At 35.7% G+C, this 18,552-nt stretch overlaps 1 protein-coding gene across 1 annotated transcript in view; it reads right to left on the bottom strand.

Annotated features, from left to right (window-relative positions):
- Positions 1 to 7,706: 7,706 nt before the first annotated feature.
- ANKRD44 (ankyrin repeat domain 44) overlaps positions 7,707 to 18,552 on the bottom strand; it is a 359,716-nt gene continuing 348,870 nt past the window's right edge. Inside the window, 8 exon segments of the mRNA XM_043993594.1 lie at positions 7,707 to 8,721; positions 8,723 to 8,889; positions 8,892 to 8,918; positions 8,921 to 8,938; positions 13,050 to 13,091; positions 13,094 to 13,140; positions 15,477 to 15,559; positions 16,928 to 17,010. Of these exon segments, the coding sequence (XP_043849529.1) occupies positions 8,683 to 8,721; positions 8,723 to 8,889; positions 8,892 to 8,918; positions 8,921 to 8,938; positions 13,050 to 13,091; positions 13,094 to 13,140; positions 15,477 to 15,559; positions 16,928 to 17,010 (506 nt within the window). The 3' untranslated portion in view covers positions 7,707 to 8,682.

Genomic DNA, 18,552 nt, shown 5'->3' with positions numbered 1-18,552 from the left:
GGGATGATGGCCCAGCAAAGTAAGGAGCAGTAGAGGAATTAGAGAACAAGGTGAGGATGAATGAGGCTCAGCTGGAAATGCACAGAGGGGATGGAATGGTAAGAGGTAATGGTTAGACAAAGACATTTCATAGTTTTTGATTATGAAATAGGAACTCTTATGGGAGATGGCAGAATCAAGGGTCTGAGCATTCTTGTGTAGGTGAAGCATAGAGGAGCAGTAGGGCATGAAAGTTAAATAGATTGAGGACCTGGTAGGTTATTGGTTGAAGGAATAGCAGAATATATGTAGAAATGGCATATGAATAAGATGTCATGTCCCTGGGAATAAGGGTAGGAGTTTGGATGGAAAGGAAATTTATGAGGTACTGACCTTTGGGAGGGGGGGGGCATCAAATCTGTCCTCAGACACTTATTGGCTACGTGACCCTTGGCAAGTCACTTAACTAGTTTTCCTTGGTTTCCTCATCTGTAAAATGGAGGTAATAATAGCACCTACCTTTCCAGGGTTGTGGTTAGAATAAAATTAGATATTTGTAACATGCTTAGCAAACCTTAAAGTGCTACATAAATGTTTACTATTAACTATTATATGCAAAATAAATATCAGGTATTTTTTTTAGAAAGGTAGGCACTAGAAGTTAGGTCATATGTGTGGGTGGATCAGAAAAACCCTCTTGGAGAAAACGATGATTATCCTAAACTTCGAAGGAAGCTAAAGGTTCCAAAAGGCATGTATGTAAGGAAGGAATGTATTCTCTGCAGAGTGCACACTTTACAAAGGCATGGAGATAGGAGGTAGAATATTGGGTATTAGCAAGAAGGGCCCATTTGGATGGATCATAGAGTACATTTATTAGAATGATGTGTAATAAGCTTTGGAAACGTAGGCTGGAGACATACTGTGAAGGGATTAAATGTCAAACAGAAGAGTGTATATTTTATCCTAGAGGAAAAGGGGTAGCCACAGGAATGCTTCGAGCTGGGGGAATAACATGATCATAGAACAGCAGTTTGGTAGCTGTGTGGGAGATAATTTGAAGCAGAACAAACAGGAAATATTAAATGCTTATTATTTAAAAACCTACTCCAACATTTTTTTAACTTGGACAATAATGGTTTCAATTCAGGGTGTACCTAAATTATAAAAGGAGAAAACAGTGGCTTGCTCTCTCAAGAAATGAGAACACTTAATCAAATTCATCATAAAGGCTTCTCTCCTCCCACTTTGTGAACAAGTTAACTGGGATTAATGTTTTATGGAGAGAAACATAGAAGTGCTGCCACCCAATGAGAGAGGTGATGGACTCACGTGCGCAATGAAACAAATTTTTTGTACACGGCCATGAAGGAATTTGTTTCCTATTCTATGCACATTTATTACAAGTGGGTTTTTGTTTTTCTTTTTTTTTCCAGTCAAGGGAGAGATGGTAGGGAGAGAAACCAGATTTTAATGGGAAAAAATTATAAACAATTTAAAAAAGAGAGAACTGTAGTTTAAATCCTGGCTTGCTACTTACACCTGGGTGATCCTGGGCAAATCACTTCATGTATCAAATAACAGGGTTGGACTCAGTGGTATCGAATTCAAAAGTAACAGATAATGTGGGAGCCCCATATTGACTTAGATTAAAGCAAATTAACATGATCTGTGTCGCATTATATTTAGATTTATTTTATTAAACATTTTCCAATTACATATTAATCTGGAATGGGCTACACTGGAGAGTTTTGTAAATTTGGATTAGATAATGCCCAAGATTCTTCTCAGGTCTAGAACTTTAACCCTATTCCTTCAATGTAACTTTCTTTTATATGTTGTCTCTCCCAGTTAGAATGTGAATTCCTTAAAAGCAAGTACTCTAGGGGCAGCTAGGTGGCACAGTGGATAGAGCACCAGTCCTGGAGTCAGGAGTACCTGAGTTCAAATCTGGCCTCAGACATTTAACACTTACTAGCTGTGTGACCCTGGGCAAGTCACTTAACCCCATTTGTCTCACTAAAAAAAAAAGAAAAGAAAAAGCAAGTACTCTGTATCCCCAGTGCTTAGCACAATGCTTGGCACATAGCAAGTGCAGATCATCATGTGAATTACTGCGTGAGCTAAAGGGGACCTTGGAAACCCTGACGCCAATTTACCTCAAAATTTGCCTCATTCATCAGAATGGCCCAGTGAAGGGTGCATTTTCCTGGTAGTAACAGCAAACTCAGAGCTATTTTCCTGAGCTATTAACTGGAAAATTTACTGTTTTCCTTTTTTGTTTTTTCTAAATTGAGCCTTTCAAAAACAATTTCAGATACAGTCTTTCCACATGTTGCAGCTATACTCTTCAACACTGAGAAGAACACTGGTGTCTATCAAAATAATTATGTTGAACATTTCTGTTATCAGTTTGTCTAGCTTTAAAATTGCCCCTGTCCTCTATCATATAAACTGGCTTGTGCCATAATTGGCTATTTTTGCATCTGAGGAAACTTATAAAACTCAAGGGCTTTCATCATAGTTATACATAGCAAGTTAATGGCAGAACTGATAGAGTATTTTAGTCTTAAAAGGTATAAGTAGATCTTTTTTATGTCTCAGATAAAATGTCTTGCTTCAAATCTCTCTCCACTCCACTCTACCCTTCATTTAACTACCAAAGTAATCTTTCTAAAGCATGGATCCTACCATGTCACTCCCTACTCAAGAACTCTGGGGCTCCTTTCAGATCAAAATCCAGATTTTAAAGTCCTTCACAACCTGACTCCTTTCTACCTTTCCAGTCTTGTTATATTTAAACCCCTTGTACACAGTACCAACTATCTACATGGGTCTTGCTGTTCCTTGCACATTACACTATTTCCCAAATTTGTGCCTTTTTAATGGCAATCCCCCCCATATATGGAATGTATTCCCTCCTTACCTCCACTTCTTGGCTTCCTTCAAGAATCAACTCGAAATGTACTTTTTGTATTGACAGCAGCTCTTTTTGTGGTAGCAAAAAAGTAGAAATTGAGGAGATGCCCAGAAATTGGGGAATGGCTGAACAAGTTGTGGTATATGAATGTAATGGAATACTATTGTGCTATGAGAAATGATGAGCAGGTGAATTTCAGAAAAACCTGGAAAGACTTACATGAACTGATGCTGATTGAAGTGAGTAAAGCCAGGAGCAACATTGTGCGATGATCAACTACGATACACTTAGCTCTTCTCAGCATTACAATGATCCAAAATAATTCCAAAAGAGTCATGATGGAAAATGATTTCCACATCCAGAGAGAGAATTATAGAGTCTGAATGCAGATCAAAGCATACTATTTTCACTTGTTTTGTTTTTTTCTTTGTGGTTTTTCCCTTTTGTCCTGTTTTTTCTTTCACAACATAACTAATGTGGAAATGTATTTACCAAGACTGCACATGTATAACCTATTTCAGATTGCTTGTTGTCTTGGGGAGGGGGAAGGGGAAGAAGGAAGGGAGAAAAAATTGGAACTCAAAATCTTATTTAAAAAAAAGAATGTTGAAAATTATCTTTATGTGTAACTGGAAAAATAAAATTCTATTAAAAATGCACTGTTTGCAAGAGACCTATTCTGATTCCTCACTGACCGACCTACTACAGTGTCTTCTCTCCTATTACTTCCCATTTACACTGTATATCTCTTGTCTCTCCTATTGGATGTGAGCTCCTTGGGGGCAGATCTTGTTCTTACTTTGTTTTGTATTATATTAGTACAAATAATGAACCTATGAAGTGCTCACATTATTCACATCTGAGCTTCATATTTCCACTGGGCTAGAACCAATTACTATATTTTACATAATTATAACTTTAAATAGGGCAAATTCGAATACATATGACCACTTTATGGTATTCATTATTCACATTAGCTATATCCCTAGTGCTTAGTATGGTGTCTGGCATATATAATTCTTAATAAATACTTGGTGATTGATTGATAGAGACAGCTTACATTGACTTTCTTTCACATCTGTGTGATCTCTATAGGTATAGATGATGATAAATTCTGCTTCTAATATAACTTGTAGAAAGCTGCTATTGCATATTTCTAAGCAGCAAATAAGGAAATTAGGTAGGTGGTGTGTATAAATATATGCACATATATATATATTCATATACATGCATAAATGTGTACATACACAATGAATATATGCATATATTGATTTCTATATCTATAAGTTTTATATGTGATATATAGAATATATTTTATATGTTAATAGATATCTAAATATACAGAATATATAGCATGTATGAGTATTTTGGACAAATGTTTAAATCAACATAATCTGGAAAAACAAAAGTCATACTCAAATCACAATATTTGTACCGTTTTTATTTGTAAAAATAACCATCTGAATGCATTTCAATAGTTTACAGTTACATATTTCATTACATTAATAGAGCATTCAGTAGTTGAAAAAGATATTAAACTGTGCTTGAGAAGATTCAGATTGGATCAGTCATTCAATGAATTAAGTTTTTTCCTCATTTTTACAGTTATGACATTTACTGAAGTCATTCGACTCAAATTTACATAATAAAACATTACAGACAAAATCCTACTGAAACCATCAACCAATAATTTCTGCCGTTACAAATATGTTATGCAAAATATAACACTGGCACCAGATTCGTATCATCGTGCTTTGAAAAGATATATTGCACATGCTAAAGCATAAAATATGTTGACAAAACTACCAAACATAAGATATTGGCTTTGAATAGTTAGATCACTGCATAAGAAACTCATAGAATTACATTTTATACACACGCTCAGATTGTCACTATTTTAAAACGCTTTTCCCCTCTAACACTGATCTATGGTTTACAGTTTCTGTAAGAAAGCATTTTTAGCACTGCAAAAACAAAATCATACATCATTCCTATGGAAATTTAACATATTCATTTTAAATTCAAAGCAAGTGAAAGGGAATGGGGGGAAAAAGACTTATACATTCAAAGAAAGTTTAAAATAAAAACTGACTGGGTATCATATTGCTTTGATAACACTCAAATGGAAAAAATACAATAAATTCACAAAACATTTCAGAATACACAAATATAAAAAGCACTCTAACTTCATATTACAAGACCAAAAAAGACACAAGTTCTTAAACCAAACCAACAGAGAGCTAACCAAATTTCTCAACATACAAAGAATTAACTACTGCAGCAATTCATTTGATGTTCTTGCTCTGATTTAATAATAAAATAACAATTCAAGCAGCTGTTTACTGCATAAAGTACCAAACATACTATGGTGCCCTTTAGTAGCGATAAATAGAAATCCCCTGAGCTATTTACTGTAGAATCAGAACAGATTTTAGCAATTTGGAGATATATAGTAACATATCAAAGATAGGCAGACACTGTGAACAAGAGTTATGTGCAATGCAAAAAAATTCCCTGTGTCTCTGTTAAAATACAGTCTTAAAAAACGTGTTTAAATAAGAGTAATAAACACCATGATGTAGGAATCTGAAAAATTTATTTGTACAAAACTGTTTTTTTTCTTAGTGAGCCCTTGTTCAAAATATGATTTTCTTTCTAGCAGTAGACTTAAAAGATACAAAAATTAAATGCAATCTTTACTTATGTCCTAAATAAAGCACATTTTGTAGTCACCAAAAACAATTCAAGAAAAGGAAAAAATAAATTTAATGGTGAGTTCCTGATAAGCATATTTCAATTTTTGTTCCTTTGTCCTCCTTATAATTGAATAGAGTAAAAGGTAAAATACCATTCCACTGAGATTAGGTTGATCACTGTGGGTTTGCTGCAATATACCTGTTTCTCTCTGTTCTTCTACAGATAAATTCAACACTATCTTCTAAAAGAAGACATTTAATTTCCTGCTTAAAAGCTTCTTTCTTTCATTCCAAACCAAATACCATTTTGCTGAGATTTCCAGTCACTTCTAGAAAAAGACACCACAGTATACAGCTCTCCTTCAAAGCTGTTTCCCCCTTATTTTCAGTGCTTTAATAAAGATAAGGGTATTTATTGCTAGTTAGCAACTTCTTTTTTTTTTTAAATCATTCTTCTCAAAAAAGGGAAGTACAGTACAAACGTTAAGGAGGAGAAAGGAAAAAACACTCCCTTTTCCTCAGAATTCTAGAAAAGTGTCATTGAACTTTTTCAATGAAATTAATACCAATTCTACAAGTCCTTGAACAAGTTCTCATTCATGATGAGTAAAGTGAGTTTCCCAATTTTTGTTAACTCCTCCAAGATTCTAAAAGATTAAGGGTATTTTACAATTATTGAAAAACACAATATAGTATCTATACTTAATCTCATAGAACACTGTTTTTAAAAATGCTCAGATATTATTAAAATAGAAATTTCCAGGGCTAAACTAGAAAGAGAAAGAAATATCAGAGGTGCAGCCCCTCATGAAATACTTTTCCTTCCTTTTTTCTTGGCTCAAGTGGAAAACTAGCATGTGGACTGGTGATTTTAACTTCTATCAGAACATGAACCTAAGTCATAGTTTCCTGCTAAGATCCTTTTACTGGGAAGATAGTTGTATAAATCTTGTTGGGTTAGTAGGATCACTTTTGAACCTTTCACTTTTGGGTCATGTTGACATATACCACCAGCCACTTCTATTCTCATCTCTCAAAAACTATGTTGAGAGTATACCCACCTGGAGTCTGGCCTTCCTTACTGAGAGATAGCAATGCCCTGCAAACTATGGTGAGAAGGGATGTGAGTGATGGAATGACTGCATTCTGTATCCCCCTCCTAATAGATATGGAAGAACCTGAGGTTGGCCTGGAAACCTTAGCAATGGATACGTTGGGCATAGGGACCCCAGGCATTCTGGCTAGCCCAGAGTCAAATTTTTTTTTCCTGCTATTTTTTTTGTTAGGCCAGATAAGACACATAACAATTAAAACATAACTACAGAGAAAATTCCTGGGCTTTTGCTTCATTTCAAATAAATATAAACACATTTACATCAAAAGTATATATGAACATTTTCTCTGGTTTGGCAAAAAAATAAATTGTGGTCAACACATCATCAGTTACAAATGTTAAGCCATCAACTATAAATCTGTGTCATAAGAAATGTAAAATACAACCAAGACTCAAAAAGTTTACATTTTAACTTTTTAGAAAAGCTACATCATTTCTCACTTCTATTTTGAAGGAAAAAAAAATTATCTTCCATTTTAGACACTGAAGCATTTTGGTCCTCGTGTATAGCTGGTTGATGATATTGATATATACATATATATGTGAAAAATATATATGCATATATATATATTTTTCAAAGAGTCTCATTCTTCTTTTTGTACATCTGTCACAGGTGAGGAACGGGGTCCATTTGACCTAGAAGCTTTGGCAGAAGGAGCAGATACAGTATTCACAATGTTGATCCCACTTATCAAGTAAATGCCAACTGGCATTTCTTTCCAAGTCTCATGTTACTATTTCCCATTTTGTGCCTATGTCATTTTGGGACCTACACTGTATCTTGCTTTGTATTACTTTTGACCAAAGAGAACTAATTTTTTTTTCAGGGCAATGAGGGTTAAGTGACTTGCCTAGGGTCCACACAGCTAGTAAGCGTCAAGTGTCTGAGACCATATTTGAACTCAGGTCCTCCTGAATCCAGGACGGTGCTTTCATCCACTTGCGCCACCTAGCCACCCCCTGAGACTATTTCTTAATATAGTGTAAAAATATTTTTTACAACCTAGTGGTCAATTTATTTTTAAAAAGTATGTATTCTGATTTAATTGAGGAAGAATCAATGAAAAAACACTCTACTGTATTGAAATTGGGGAATGCTACAAAGTTTACCAGACCTTGTAATTCTCAGCTAAAACTTTATGGTGGATCAGAGTTGAATGGATCTTGTGAAAATTATTAATGATCACCATATAATCTAGTGTATGTCATATTTGTATTATACTTTTAAAATTTGATCAAATTTTAGATCAATGTTCATCTATTAGGCAAAGATTCTTGACACATGCCTCCTGACAGTGTGCTTAATGCGTGTTTGTATGTATGTACGTATATATTGGAAGGACAGAGAGAGAAAGGAAAAACGAAGATAGATGGAGACAGACCAATAAAGATAGAGAGGCAGAGGGAATACATTGAATGGTTAAATTCTCCTAGCAACAATAATCCAGGCAATATCTCTGAACGTGAACTTTACCTTTGCTTATAATAAGGAAGTAAACATCAGAGTGAGGGAGAAAGTTTGAGGACAAAACCTCCCCCATGATATAAGAAAGCCACATGGATAAGCTTCTGAGAATTAATTGTACAGCAAGGACATAATAAAAAAATCCTTGATAACATAGCCCCTTACTTGTTGCGTTATTTCAAAAGAAAGAAATAATAAAATCCTTTTTAAGAAAATTCCCTACTTAATTTGAGAGGGTAGACTTTCACGGTATGACTTTAAATAAAAAGATACATGATGCAAATCAAAGTCAGGGCACATTTTGTGAGAATGCTTTCCATCAAAAACTCCAAGTCCTCTCTGATAGGCTCATTGCACACTTTGCTAAACCCTTCTCTCCTATTTCTCAAAGCTTGGGGTCCATAATGACACTCTGACACAACATGGTTTGGGGGAATAAAAATTCTTCCTGCCCCGCCTTCTCCACCTAGATGTAAATAATTAAGGTGGAAGCGTCTGAAGTCCAGAGTCAAAATGTTTCCGAATCAGAATCATTTTCATTGTACCACGTCCTCTGATCCTATATTGTGAGTGCAAGAGCTAATGGTGCCACTCAGATTGGTGCCATCGCAGATCTGTGTCCTGCTCAAATGGTCTTTTTTAAAACAAACGAAGTTGAAAGCCGTCATTGTACTGGAAGGAGAAAAAGGCATCATGGTAGCCAAAATGAGTGCCAGCAGTCAGCCACATCCTTGTTAGAGCTCAAGCCAGGGCTGGGGTATGACCTGGGCATAAATGCAGACAAGGCTATGTTAGTACTGGAAAGATCAAAGGGAAAGTGAGCATTCCACAAATACATCTCAGAGATGATTTTGTAAGCGAGAGATGTATATCAAGTTAAAAACCATGCCAGGCAGGAGGATGATTACTTATACTAAGTAGACATGCTGGTTTTTGGTCAGTAGAGAAGGAAGGTTGGGGTCAGGGAATTGGGGGAGGGAAGGAAGAAGAGACAATTTATGAAGGTTTTCAGCTCAGTGACCACAACAAGCACTCTATTTTAAGTTAGGGGGAGATTTTAGCCTTCACCAAAATGGACAAAAACACTGGGAGAACACAGATCCACAACAACAGAGATGAATACAATATAGCGGCGCAGGCACTATGAACCTGATACAGCGTTCAGACTCGGTTCATAGGGACAAATCTCATTCTGAGAACAATGACTTTCAGTTGTAGACAAATGTGCATCAGATAAAAAACAAAATTTTAAGTTAGTATCAATAAGTATCAAGTTATGCATTTTTATCATTCAATGTCATATTAATCAATTGGTATTTAAGAACTAAAATGTATTCGTTGGGACAGTTACAATAAATCAGACACATGGAATATATGAGAAAGATTGGCCTTTGTTGAATCAAAATGTACTTTTCTTGGTATTCGAATTGGCAACCCGATGAATGAAAATTATGAACAGAACAGAAACCCAACTTTAAAACTCAGCAGATGTGGCAAAGGAAAGAATGACATGGGCAATTCTTAGCCTGAGTCACAGTTCAAGCTTCACAAGTCTGGACAGAAATAAAAAAATTCTAGTGATTTCCTTGCTAAATACTTCACACAGTTCCTGAAGTAAAATGCTCCTCTCATTACAAATCAGGTACGTGAAGAAGGTAAATTGTTGTTGTTGTTGTTTTCAAATAAACTGTTGGCTTCTTTTTCTTTTCTTTTCTTTTTCTTTTCTTTCTTTTTTTTCTTTTCTTTTCTTTTTCTTTTCTTTTCTTTTCTTTTCTTTTCTTTTCTTTCTTTCTTTCATGAGGCAATGAGGGTTAAGTGACTTTTCCCAGGGTCCACAGCACTAGTAAGTGTCAAGTGTCTGAGGCCGGATTTGAACTCAGGTCCTCCTGAATCCAGGGCTGGTGCTTTATCCACTGTGCTACCTACTCCTGCCCCCGGGTAATTGTTTTGGGTTTTTTTTTTTTTTATAAAGTCGACCTTAAGCAACTTTAACTCCAGTGACTTAGACAAATTGGTGCAGCATGTACACTGCAAAGGGTACCAAACTTGAAATCATGAGATCTGGGTTTGAATCCTGGCCTGTCACATGTTAGCAGTATGCTCCTGGGGAAAATTGTTTCACTTTGCCTCATTTTTCTCCTTTGTAAAATGGGGGTAATAAAACTTGTATTATCTACACTCACCGGGTTACCATGAGGAAAATGTAAACCTCAAAGAACTGTAAGAAATGTGGGCTACTATAAATATTAAACATGTACTATTACAGTGCCTAATGCTGGATAAGAATATTTGTACTAGCTATTTGCTGAAGGATTACAAGTGCTAACAGATATGCAAACTATTATTAGTATCATCAGTATAACTTCCTCAACCATAGGAAGCTGAATAGAAATCATAGGATCAATAATAGAAATTCCTATGGGGTCATCAACACTTCATTTCTTGTCTGTGATCATCTTTCCAATTCCCTGCCACTCACTTCCCTATCCCTACATTGGTGAGAAAGAAAAAAAAAAGAAAAAGAAAAATCAGGCATGATAATATTCAATACAAGTTAAGTAATTGAAAAATAAAGACTCTGTGACTCCCAAATGCTGAACAAAACTGCCTCTAAAAACAAGGATTCTTAACTTAGGGGTCCAGGCCATCGTGGGGTCCATGGGTAGATCTCAAGGTGTCTATGAATGCCAATTTCACTAACCTCAAAGTGAAATTTAGCATTTGCTTCATTTTATGAATAAAATAACCCAATCTTCTGAGAAGGGGTTGCTGGGCTTCATCAAACTGCCAAAGGGGTCCATGACATAGAAAACAGTTAAGAACCCCCAGCTCCAAAATGTAATTTGGCCCATTCCTGGCAAAGGCAGATGTGGATACTAAATTTTGGTGCCCACTAAATTCATCTGTCTCTACACCCCAGCTATATTAAAGTAGCCTAAAATAGGTATATATTTCATCAATAGAACTTCAGTAGTGATGGTGAGAGGGAGAAGGGAGTAATGGGGGAAGAGAAAGGGAAAGGAAAAACCAAGGAAATGGAGAGGAGACGAGTTTCCCCTCCTCTTCCCAGATGAATCAGGTAAGGGCAGAGCAGGTCACAAGCTAATGATAAATGAGGCTAAACAACCAAAAATACTGAGTTAGCTAATGATATCAGTATGGCTGCTTACTTCTGAGAAATATACATGCGCTGCTAATTCCAATACCTGTAATAAAGCATTTAAGTGAGTTATGTTAATACATTTTATTATAATACACATTGAGCCACATTTTTATTTTATAACTCCTAAGTATCAAGACTTTTATATTTGCTTCAAGCATAATTGATATTGTTCTAGAAATATTAAATATTAAGATACCTAACATTTGTCTTATTCACTTTTACCAGAAAAGAAAATATTTGAGAGTTGATTTCTAGATTTTTTGTGAATATCATGGTGTAGTGGAAAGAGCGCTGCATTTCCAGTCAAGGACCGAGATTTGAATTCCATTCTATCTCTTATTATGTGCATGATCTTGGCCAGTCACTTACCTTAATCATTCTGAGTCTCTTTCCTTTTCTGTGGAATGATGGAGTTGTACTAGATGATCTAACAGTTTCCTTCCAACTGTATACTTAAGTTCCTGTGATCCAGACCTAATGTTTTACTGGTGTTAGGGGGATTGCTACACTAACGCAGATCAGAAATCATCTGTAACCTGCAGTTCTAAGTTGTTTGGGGCAACTGAAAGGTTAAGCAATAGGTCCAAGGTCACATAACTTGTGTGTATCAGAATTAGGTGCTGACTCTAAGTCTTTTTTGACTCTAAAGTAAGTTCTCCATCCTCTCTGCCATGTCTCATATTTCTTAGGGTGCAGAAATGGAAGTTTCCTATAAGAATTTAAACCATAGAATCATATTTAAAGCTAAGAGGACTTAAATGTCCTGTCTAGTCTAATCCCATCAATTTACAGATGAAGGAAAAGATATTAAGTGACTTGTCCAAGGTTTCATAGTTAATAGGTTGCAAAACTAATATTGAAATGAAGTGTTTCTGAGTTCAAAATCCACAGCAGTCTCTAATACAGTAGGCTTATGATCCCTCTAAGAGAAAATATTTTTTAAAGGAGCTTTCTATAGATCAGGAAATATATTCAGTTCCCAAAATCATAAAATCATAGGATTATAGATTTAGAATTGGAAAGGACCTTAGAGATCATCTAGTCCAATGCCCTCATTTTATCAGATGAGGAAATTGAGGCTAAGAGAAGATAAATAAGTTGCCCATGGTCATGTAGCCAGAAAGTGTCAGAGCAGGATTTGAACTTAGATTTTTCTGACTCTGAATTCGGAACTCTATCCACTATGCCATGCTGCTTCTCCAGTTCTCACATATATCCCTAAAACTTCCATGACAAGAATCTTTTAATAGCACCTTCATTTTAGTCAGAAAATTGGAAATACCAAGGGTTGATCTCAGAATGATCTGGGACACAATCAAGCAGACATCCAAGTATTGGGCCTCACACATGCACTAATGATATATATATATATATATATATATTTACCCTTAACTCTTCAGGCATGCAGTTAGAATTTATTGTGCCTAGTTAAAAGACTTAAATGAATCTGAAACATTTAAACTACTGCCCTAGGAGTTAAAAACCACAGCTGACATTACATGCAAGATGGAAAACTCTAGTAGTGCATAGAATATGTGGTTTACTAACAGGGGCAAGATTTCCTTGCCCAATTCCTTATACACAATGAGCTTCCAAAAAGAAGATTCCAGTCTTTTGACATTTGTAAATAGGTCCTATCGATCTTTTGTTTTTCTGGCTTCCAAAGTAAAAAAAAGGATATACAAAGAAGGTGAAGGATTATTTCTTCTTACCATTTTCATCTACAGCAAGGACACATGCTCCCTTGGCTAGCACTCTTCAACCACCATCTTCAAGCCATTTCGTGCAGCAATATGGAGAGGTCTACAAAACATAACACTTAGCTTCAAGGATTGACTTCCAAAACCTAGCTTAAAGAATCACTTTCAAGATAAACTATCACAAGTCATTCCCCAAATGATAAATGGTCAAAGGATATGAACAGTAGTTTTCAGACAAAGAAATCAAAGCTATCTATAGTCATATGAAAAAATGCTCTAAATCACTATTGCTCAGAGAAATGCAAACTAAAACAACTCTGAGGTACTACCTCACACCTATCAGAGTGGCAAATAAAATAAAAAAGTAAAATGTTGGATGTTGGAGGAGATATAGGAAAACTAGGGATGCTAATCCACTGCTAGTGCAGTTGTGAAATGATCTAAATCATTCTGGGGAGCAGTTTGAAACTATGCCCAAATGGGCTATAAAACTGTGTATACCTTTTGATCCAGCAATACTACTGTTAAAATTATATCCCAAAGACATACCCCAAAAGATAAAAAGACCTATTTGTACAAAAACATTTATAGCTGCTCCTTTTGTATGACTAAGAGTTGGGAAATCAAAAGGAAAGCCCATCATTTGGGGAATGGCTAAACAAGCTGTGATACCTGATGGTGATGGAATATTATCATGCTATAAGAAATGACAAGCAGGATGATTTTATTTATTTTTATTTTTTTATTTTTGGCAGGGCAATGGGGGTTAAGTGACTTGCCCAGGGTCACACAGCTAGTAAGTGTCAAGTGTCTGAGGCCAGATTTGAACTCAGGTACTCCTGAATCCAGGGCCGGTGCTTTATCCACTGCGCCACCTAGCTGCCTCAGGATGATTTTAAAAAGATCTGGAGAAACTTAAATCAACTGATATATAGTAAAGTGAGCAGAACCAGGAGAATGTTGTGCCCAGTGACAGCAATATTTTTGCTGAAGAACTGTGGATGACAACTACTCTCAGCAATACAGTGAGACAATCCCAAAGGACTAATGAAGCATACCATCCACCTCCAAAGGAAGAACTGATATTGATTGAACACAGACTGAATGCATGCTATTTTTCACTTTCTTTCTTTCATTTTTTCTTTTATTCAAGTTTTCTTACACAAAAATTACTAATATGGTAATGTTTATATAATCAGGAATATCTGAGTTCAAATCTACCCTCAGACACCTATTACCCGTGTGATCTTGCTCAAGGCACTTAGCCTCTTTCTGCCTTAGTTTCTTCAGCTGTAGAATGTTGATCATAATAGTACCTACTTCACAGGGTTGTTGTGAGGATCTAATTAGCTGATGATTGCAAAATGCTTAGCGTGGTGCCTGTTTACATCCTTGTTCTCCCCAACTATCTCCCCAAAATGTTTGTTGAGTTACAATACAATTGTCAAAGGGATTTTGAACAACTAAAAATCAAGCAGGTTTCAAATTAATGGTTGCATGGCATTCAACTGAAACTTATCAAGACCTCCATTGTGGAAGTTTTTCAAGTCTCCTTGGGGAGAAAGGAAATATAAAATCAGCATTTTTCAGCAACACCACACAATGCTAATACTAGATTTAGAAAGAATACTGGGTTTGGAATGAGAAGTTCTGGGTCTGACTCTTGGCTATGTTGCTTACTACCTCAATCTCCTTGGGCAAGTGGTTTAGCCTCTCCAGGCATCAATTTCCTTACCTATTAACTGAGAGAGTTGGATCAAATGACTTCTAAAGTTCCTTCTGGCTTTAAATGAATGATCCTATGATAATAAAGTTATTCAAGGACTTTCCCCAACAGAGGAGTATTAAAAATTAATAAGGACTCCACAGAATTTCCTAGAGAGAACTCAGTGTTACTAGATTTGAATTAGGACTCCTAAAATGCTTTAAGTGAGGCCAAGTTTTACAGCTCCCAAGGATGATAATAATAGCTTGATATTTATCCCTGCACCTTGAAATTTGCAAAGTGTTTTACATCCTTTATTTCATTTGATCTTTCACAACAACCTTGTCAGGTGGACAATAATATGGGCGATCTATTGTCTGAACACTGTGGTGCTTTGCATGTCTTAATCCATGGTGTTCTTGATCTGGCCACCTGACTCTTGCCATCTTCTGCTCATACTTCCATTTGCCATAAGTCATTTCATGGCCACATTATGTTCCATATACCAAAATGAGTACATAGCATGAAATTAATTATAATAAAGATGAGAGAGGAAGTTCTTTGAAGACACATAACACAGGTATTATTATCCCCATTTACAGATGACGAAATAGGCTCCAAGAGTTTGTGACTCATAAAACTAGTAAGGGTCAGAGATGGAATTCAAACCCAGGTCACTCCACTCCAAGTTTAGTATTCTTTTTCTCCCACAAATGACTGCAGCTGGTACTTACGTCTGCAATGTATTATTTGTTGCATTAATAAGGCTCTGTTCTTGTATCTTGTCAAGTATTAACAAGGCACATTTTTCATGACCCTAATAAAGAAAACATATATATAAAAATGGTAAAGAATGTTAGATAGGTAGAAAATAACCTTATGGAGGAAATAGTTAACTTAAGACTTCAACATTTAAATTTAAAATGAATTTCTCTCTTGAAAAACCTTAGGAGGATACTGGAGCAGAAGTCAACTGGGAGAAAGTTACCTGGACATAGCTATAATACAGACTTCAAGAGTCAAACTCAAGCCCATTAAGACCTGGTCATTAGATATCTATAGAAGCAGGATGAATTATAGGAAATGTCCTGAACTAACATTTAGAATAAACATGTGGACAACCAAAGGTGGGACAAGCTCAGAGTACTAAGGTGCTATGATGATTAGAGTTGAGAATGACCTATAATTCTTTCAGGGATACTTTCAGTATATAAATTCTTCCTGTTTCATGAAGTCTTCCTTCTCTGACTGTACCATCCCATAAAGAACTGAGGGTATTTACTGTCCTTGTCATTATCTAGCATTTATATTATGATACAAATTAATGATCTTTTTATAGTCATAGGTCTCATCTTCCCAATCAGACTGTAAACATTTGGAGGGAAGGAACATATCTTTTTATTTATTTCCCCATTACAAGTAAAAACTATTTTTAACAGTTTTTTAGAAATTGTGATCCAAATTTTCTTTCTACCTTCCTTGATCCAGCAATGAGAATGTAAACAATTTCATATCGGTTATACATGTGCAGTCAGAACATATATATGTGTGTGTGTGTGTATTTATATGTATATATATACACACACACACACACACATATATATACATATTTTAAATTTGCCCATAGAATCTAGAAGAGTAACTTGAAGGTAGTAATGCAAAATAGATACCTGTTGATGGTTACAACAGGTACAGAATTATAAGATTTCAGGCCTATTACCCTTTTTCAGGTAGAAATGAGGAAATGCATAAAAAGGTGCTTATTGGGGAAAAACCCATTTTTTGAAATAGTCACAGATATTTCCAGTATTCTATTTATTTGTTTCATAGTACAATTATTTTAGGCTATATTTAGACAACACTATCCGATGAAGCCCATGAATCCAAGTGGAAATGCTTGCATTCTGAAGAGGCATCTGAGCACATCACCAAGGTTTTCATCTACCCTCAATCCAAAGTAGCATCTACACAACTGAGGCAAGCGATGAAAAATGCTGCAATGGAAATCAGCTTCCAGGCTGTGTGCAAAATGTTTACAGGGTTATGTGATCTTTTGTGGATTTCAACTTCACTCTAAATTCACCTTTACAAGTGGCAGCATTTTGGGAAATAGATATCCTGACCCATCCTATAAGTACTGATACATAGATATAAATAACACAATTTCTAGATTTTATTTACATACTTTACTACAAGCCAAATGTAAGGGTGTGTTCAAATCCTTATCCTTTACAGTCAGATCAGCCTTGGCACTGTTCACCAAAAGATCTAAAAAAAAAGAAGAAGCCAAAAACAGGATTATTGGCAGAAAAATGCTAATCATCTGCAATTTGAGAAGTTAATAAAAACAATACTGTGACAAAAGCAGTATGTACAGGCATAAATCACATGACATTGTTCTGGTCAACAATAGCATTAATAAATTATAGTCTAACATCAGTATTGCTTGTTTATAAGACTATGAACTATAGTTTATGAAACTATTTCCTTCTAGCATTGTTTTTACTTCACAGCAAGTTTTCATGCAAACACCTGATGTTAGGTAGCATTTGCCCATAATCAGCTCCTGTATGTTAGATGGGAAAAAAGACATTTATTATACCCAGTTGTGCCAGGAATTAACATTTGATAACTTAACTGTTTCTTTTGAGAGTAATGTTATTAAGGGGTTTATTTGCTTATTAAAATATGGTGCAGGTGGTGTCAAACTCAAATAGAAAAAGGAGCCACTATACTGTACATAAGGATCTTTGTGGACCTCATCTTGTCTTAGAAAACTATATTTATTAATATTATCTATTGTACTTTTATTCTTTTGTCAAATATTTCTCAGTAGATTTCAATCAGTTTTGGGACCATGCTTGGAAGTGTTGTGGACCACCTATTTTCACCTTGATTTGAACATAGGAAGATGATTTTCCTGACTCTAGGCTTGGCACTCTATTCAGTGTGCCGCCTAGCTGCCCTCAGACCCTCATTACCTCTTTTTTTTTTTTTTTTTTTTGCAGGGCAATTGGGATTAAGTGACTTGCCCAGGGTCACACAGCTAGTAAGTGTTAAGTGTCTGAGGCCAGATTTGAACTCAGGTCCTCCTGAATCCAGGGCTGGTGCTCTATCCACTGCGCCACCTAGCTGCCCCTTCCCTCATTACCTCTTGCCAATTTTAATCACTTACTACTTGGTCTCTATGATTCTCTTTACATGTTACTTCACATAACTGCCAAGATTACTTTCTTTAAGCTCAGATATGAATATGTCAGTTCTATATCCACTAAATTCCAATGGCTCTCTATTGCCTCTAGAATAAAATATTACTTCCCTTTGACTTTAAAACCTCTTCACAACCTGATCTAAGCCTATTTTTCCAGCTTCATTATATTACTTCAATTCTTGCATGCTACCCATCAAGCCAAACTAACCTTAACTCTGTTTCTCATACATGACACTCCATTGTCCTACTTGGTGTGTTTGTGCAGATTGTACCCCATGCTCGATGTGCAGCCTCTCCTCACCTCTGGCTTACAAGATACCTCATATTCTTCAAAATATAGCTCAAAGGATTTCTATGTGAAACTTTTCCTGATCCCTCAACTGTCACTGCCCTCCCTCCCTAGACTACCTTGTATTAATTTTATATTTATTACATATAGATATTTATTCCATATAGATTTATTTATGTACATGTTGTCCTCCCTTAATAGAATATACTCCTCTCGAGAGGATTTTTTTGTTTTTGTTTTTTTCTTTGTATCCCTAGTACTTGGCACAATGTCTGGCTTATTTAAGCATTTGATAAATGCTTGTTGATAA

This window comes from Dromiciops gliroides, chromosome 3 (assembly GCF_019393635.1).
Source record: "Dromiciops gliroides isolate mDroGli1 chromosome 3, mDroGli1.pri, whole genome shotgun sequence".
In the NCBI taxonomy this organism is placed as follows: Eukaryota; Metazoa; Chordata; class Mammalia; order Microbiotheria; family Microbiotheriidae; genus Dromiciops; species Dromiciops gliroides.
This window is presented reverse-complemented; position numbering and strand designations above follow the sequence as displayed.